The 6000-nt window shown below is 42.1% G+C and overlaps 1 protein-coding gene across 1 annotated transcript in view; it reads right to left on the bottom strand.

The window, feature by feature from the left end:
* Window positions 1–768: 768 nt before the first annotated feature.
* cacna1fb (calcium channel, voltage-dependent, L type, alpha 1F subunit) overlaps window positions 769–6000 on the bottom strand; it is a 44097-nt gene continuing 38865 nt past the window's right edge. The window contains exons 45-51 of the mRNA XM_005931130.3: window positions 5703–5810; window positions 5463–5599; window positions 5275–5387; window positions 5002–5200; window positions 4855–4917; window positions 4035–4135; window positions 769–3949 (exon numbers count right to left, since the gene is read on the bottom strand). Of these exons, the coding sequence (XP_005931192.1) occupies window positions 3686–3949; window positions 4035–4135; window positions 4855–4917; window positions 5002–5200; window positions 5275–5387; window positions 5463–5599; window positions 5703–5810 (985 nt within the window). The 3' untranslated portion in view covers window positions 769–3685. The remainder of the gene's footprint in view (window positions 3950–4034; window positions 4136–4854; window positions 4918–5001; window positions 5201–5274; window positions 5388–5462; window positions 5600–5702; window positions 5811–6000) is intronic.

Raw genomic sequence — 6000 nt, 5'->3', positions numbered from 1 at the left:
TGAGATGACTTTAGTCTCATGAACAACATTAGCTAATTGTTATTTACTAACTAATATTAAATGACTGTTCAGTATAGAAATTACGCCCAACTATCATGTTTTACAGTCCTGTGGTCTCAGCCTCAGATACTCAGCTAATCAAAGTTATGTCATAAAAAATGAATGACCAACAAAACATTTTCTCTCCTTCATTTCTGTCAAGCAATGCTGTATGAAACGTTTCTCACGGTTAGTATCATGGTTGCTAGGCAACCTGAACAGCGCGACGGAGGCTAGACCGTCCCATTTCACAAGCCTCTCACTCTCACTTTCTCGTACTACGTACTACGCACCGTACGTAGTGCGCGTACTTCAAGCGTGCGGTCTCTTAATTGGGACACAGCCCCTGAATTGGGACACAGCCCATGTGTTTGCAACAAACTTGCCGTTTATTTTGCAAATCGAGCTCAACACTGCCCCTAGCGTCCTGGAGCACTTCCGTTGTGTTTCAGAGTTTGTAAGTGTTTTGGAGTTTGTTCATGCTTTGTCTCTAGGGGCCACCGTACTTACCAGATACTTTCACATTGAATAATTTGCAGAAAAATGTTAGATATAGATTGTTGTACATCCTGCTGTATATGTTCTGCATTTTTATATGCTGTGAGTTTGCATGAGTGCCAACTGGGTCAAGTCTCTCTCGAATAAGATAAAACAAGTTGTTTTAAGTGTGCTGTCTTACAGTATTGTGCACTGGGTATGAATATTAACACAGAAGAGTCCGGAAGTAGGTTGTTTTCAGTCTTTATTTGAGGTAAATGAAGGTTCAGACAGAGCTGTTTCTCAGCTGAACATGGTAGTTTAATGTCTGAGGGCGCTGTGAGGAGAAAATCCAGGTGTGGAATTAAAAGCCCTTAACTGCTGGGAAACTGTGCAAACTGTTGGAAAGAAAAAAGAATGGAAAAAAAAGAGAAAAAGACGAAAACACAAAAGTTCAGAAGAGACATAAACACCACTGGACCGCTGGCCGACACGAATGAAACGGAAATCCCGTCCTTTCTGTGAAAGTCAATAAAAAATATCAAACAGCTGAAATAAGAAAAGCTGAATACATCAAACAAACACACTCCTGACAAATAAAAAAACAAACAAAAGCAAAGTCTTTTCAGGTCTTCATGTGTAGATAAGACTTTCATTAAAACACGTTAATGAAACATGAGAAATAAAATGTTCCCCACAGCTGTACGAATCACAGAGCACATCCTTCAACAGCAACATCAAACACATCAACAGTCCTGATAGAAAACCTGTGACTGTGAAAACTAAATGAAGCTCAGCTTACGCTCCACTTATTTATGCTTCTTCATCACAAGCGTCTCGTTCCCAGCCTCAGTCACATTTTCCTTACTCACTGCACAAACCTATCAATGGAAGTTCAAGGATACCTCTCCTTTGACTTTGACACATTAAATTTTAAACTTTTTCCCCTTAATTCTTCCATATTTATAATTTTACTTCAATTCCTCTTTTTTTAAATTCATGTTTACAAAAACATACAAATGGATTATTAATTACACTGACATATAGCTGGAGTTTTGACATGAGCACTTGGAAAAATAAATAAATGCTATGGAAGAAAACAATGTTTTTATTTCTGCATCTTCTGAAGAAAAAATTATTCTGCCATGAGAACTTTTTTGATCAACAATTTCAGCAAAACGTTAAAAGATTTATCCAGTTTATACGTTAACCTCTTCTTTCTGCTATCATTCAAATGATTAAATCATCTGCTAACAAGATGGGAACACAGCTAGCTCGTATTCATTTGCTTCAGTTGCTTTATTTTTATTAGCATTATTGTGTTACTGCATAAACCTTGCCTTCTCATTACCAGCTCATCGGCTTTATTCAGAGACTGCATTAGAGTAGCTTTATCAATACTGGCCATTTTTAAGTGCCTTAAGCCTTAAGCGGGGCAGCACCAGTGCTGGTGAACTGTACTGCCGCTAATTGTTTGGTGTGTCTGTTGTTTAAAGATATCTGTGAAGTTACACGGATTAAAGTTTATCTGACTGTGACATTATATAACATAAACTAAAGACAGAAAGTAAAGACAAGCAAAGGTACTGAGTATTAGCTAGCGCTAAATTAAATCTGTACGCAACCGTTAGTGGTTAGCAGAAGTCAGCACTTAGCTTAGCTACCCAGCAACTTGCTAATCTTTATTAAATTATGACATGTATTATAGAGTTTTATAAGTATATATTAAGTATACATGATAGTGGTTGTATAATTTCGTGTCTGACAAAGTATTACAAGCCAATTTTTTATCAGAAGTTCCAGTTTGCATTTTAGGCTAACAACAGCATAATGCTAATTCTTAATCAGCTGGTTAACTATGGTATTAAATGTATCTGAACTCATAACCTTTTGTGTATTTTCTGTGTCTAAATGTAACATAAAATGCTGAGGTGCCTTGCAGTTGTCAATAGCTAAAACCTTTGTGAGAAAATAATAGTAAAAATTATATTATTAACATTCATTTATATTCTCTTTTGCTAGTTTACTCACAATTTAGTTAAAATAGCATTTAAGTCTGATAAAAAACATTTAAAAAATGTATTCGTGTTATGTCACTAAAATTGTATCATATTCAAATTTTATCCTTCTAATGTCCACCAGGGTATAGAAGTATTACCCTATGGCTCTCTTAAATTATCATTACATACGTTCCTGATGGGTTTAAAGTAAAAAATGATATTGAAACAGGGTAGTCACTAATGCTCTGCTTGGCTTGCTTCAAGGCAAGTGGACGATGTCATTGAGGCTCTGTTCATCTTTCATTTACAGTCTATGGCTCTACATCGCACACCACTCCAACTGTCATGTGAAAAACTGCCTGCAGTCATTGAAACAATATGTAATAAGTATAATATCAGGACTTGTGTTTGGTTTCCTCTCATTTTACTACAGCACATTTTATCAGCAATACATATTTTCCATGCTCGCTGGCATTGGATCACTTTGAGCTGGCGGCGACGTTTTGGACAAACAGGTTGCAAAAGTGAAAAGTTTTATTTCTACTTTGTTGTTTGAGTCACTGGCACACATCTGAATTGATGCAGAGTGAACTGGAGTAAACCTGTTTAACCTTTTAAACCTTTAGAGAGACTTTGTCTCCAAAAAGGCCACCAAAAAATTCCCAGAGTCACCGGAAGCTGCTGTGTTGTCTGCCTAGGCCCTCCTGCCCCTCAGCTGGTCAGTGACTTGAGTGTTGGCAAGAGTCGCCTCTCAAGTCAACATTTTCTTTTTTTAAAAAAACCCTAATGTCCCTCTTTGTTTCTCGTCTCATCCTTCTTTTTCTATTTTCCCACTTGCTTTCGTTGTTTTCCTAACTTGTGACATTTTTAACCCTTTCTTAACATTTGTTCTTCCTTCCCTTCTTCCATTTGTCCTTTGTATCCAGATTTCCATCCTTTTTTATTTTCTTCCTTCTCCCTTGATTTCGTTCCTTCTCCCGATCCCTCCATACTCTTCATCCATCCCTCAACAGAGACCTCGATCTCTCCTCATTCACCAAAACTTTAAATTAACTACTTCCCGACTACTTCCTCTAACTGGTTTAGTGTCCTGGAAGTCACATTCTAAACATGGCTCCTGCTGATTGCAGATGTCCCATCTCCATCTTTATCCTGATTGGTCCAGAGCCTCAGAATGATGTCACACAGGTCATCTCATCAGCCAGCTCATCCTCGTCATGGCCTGTCCTGATTGGCTCCTCATCGCTATAGAGTGCAGCTTGGTCGCTGGCAGCGTTGCTGAGAAAGCTGTGGCTCCCTGAGCCAAGAAGGTCGCTGGCAGCCGACTCCATCTCATCCACTGTCATGTGGCACGCGTCAGCGATCTCCCTCTTCGCAAATGCCACAAACTTTGGATCTCGAGCATAAAGACCGAGGCCCTCTGAGATCAGAACCTGCGCGGAGATTAACACAACCGGGATAAATCGCTGATTCTGGACACAGAAACTGATCAGAGATCAATCAGCAGTCAGTTCTTACCGCCTCCACCAGACTGTCAGCTGACCCTCTTTTCTCAGTGAACGGTGCTCCAAGGTGAGAGGGGACTCTGAGGGTTGTGTACGCCCTGTATGGGGGCGGAGCTGCAACACAATCACGTGACACATTCAGACACGGAGCGTGACCACAGGCCGTGGACACAAACTGGCCTGGAGGCCTGCTCCCTATCCAAGAGTATGCACACAGTTTGATGGCACAAACGCACAAATAATCTAACTACAGCACTGACTTTGGATGTTACATCTCTGCAGTTACAGCACAGCAGATACACCTGTGCAACCTGCTGTACATGTGAGCGTTCTTTAGAGAAACATTATTGATCAAGTCGGTAAATTTCTAATATCCTTAAAAATGACAAAAAGAGGCCGTTCTTTTTGTCAGGGGTCTACGTGTAGTGTCAAATAATCTTAAAATTTTGATGCACCTTTTCCCTCCACAAATGATATCAAAGGGCACAGACGGTTTCCCTCTGTGCCCACTCTGGTCCTCCGCTGCTCCACCACTATGTGTCCTCTGAACTTGGGCCAGCAGCATTAGCATTCAGGCCCTGCACAGGAGGCAGGCCTGTAACTGTGCCAGAGCTGCTGTCAGTTTATGCTTTGCTGACCTGCTAACGGCATCTTTCTCCCAGAGGCTGTCTGCGGTTACTGCCAGAATAACAGTTTTCACTGCCTAATTAAAAAAGAGGAGGAAGATACATTTTCAAGTTCAACTGATTTCTGAAATTCAACCTGATGCCGCAACACTGTCTAGAGTTTGTGTGTAAAAACTATCTTAGTGTGCATTTGTTCATCCCTCTTACCTGATGTCCCCGCAGGGCCACCGTACCAGGCTGGTCTGGGTGCCGCACCTGTCACGCTGACACCTGATGGATGAGAAAGGTGCGACTTTAAACCACAGGAACACGTTTACAGTGCGGCTAAAATCAACAAAAATGTGGTGTCCTCACCTCTTCCTGCTCCTGCCTTCTTTATTTCACCCGCAGGTCCTCCTCCTCCTCCCCAGGGTGGGCTTCCTTCCTCCTCCACCAGGATTAGAGGAGCATAGAGGAGGCGACCGCGGCGAGGGCAAGGGTTCGCCCAGGATGCCGAGGAGGCCGCCATGGAGCGACCGGAGGAGTGACGAGATTCGAAGCTGTTGAACGTTTGCTGAGGAGAGGAGAGTGTTTGATTTCACTGAAGAAGAGAGATTTGTGTGTGTGTGTGCTTGCTGTGTGTTTTACCTGTGTGCACGTGCGACGCGGCGGCGATGTCGGGTGGTAGGTCCCGGGGATCGGTAGGTCGTCGCTGCTGCCCTGCCTCCTCAGGCACTGGATGTTAAACGACGGCTTCCGACCTGATAAACAAAAAACTCATATGAGGTGTGATGATGCAGGTACGCTGCAGAGAGGATTCTGGGACATCAGGTCACCTGTGGGTGTGGCAGGAAGTAGGCGTCTTCTGGTCGTCCTCCTCCCCTCGCTGTAGCCATTACCATAGCTACTGTTGGTATAGGAGGCGTGGCCATCATAATGGTCTCTGTACAGAGGAGGCTCATCAGGATAATGTCTGCAAACACACAAAGGAAAATGAATCGGTCTTCCACTATGTCGATGTGTGCCCTCCAGAAATGTCAGTCGCCTCTGAGGGTGACATCAAAGCTAACGTGTACCTTTCTCTGGAGGTGATGCTGTCATTGTCTTCTTCTCTGCTGTAGTAACCCTGCTCGCCACAAGCCTCCATGTCTCCGTTCCTCCACAATCTGTCCCGTGAGTCCCTTCTACAGGTCACAGAAAGTGTCAAATTAAGTCAGGTTATTTAGAAGCATAATTAAAAACATTTAACTGTACAGCTCATAGAATAAAATGAGATAACATTAGAGCAACACAACATATTAAAATACACAAAAAGAGTAAAACCATAGAAGTAGAAAGCAGCCAGAATAAATAAAGATACTGATGGCTGCCAGT

This window comes from Haplochromis burtoni, unplaced genomic scaffold (assembly GCF_018398535.1).
Source record: "Haplochromis burtoni strain Fernald_Lab_line unplaced genomic scaffold, NCSU_Asbu1 Contig_138, whole genome shotgun sequence".
Taxonomy (NCBI): Eukaryota; Metazoa; Chordata; class Actinopteri; order Cichliformes; family Cichlidae; genus Haplochromis; species Haplochromis burtoni.
Note: the sequence above shows the minus strand (reverse complement) of the source record. Positions and strands in the feature narration are given on the sequence as shown.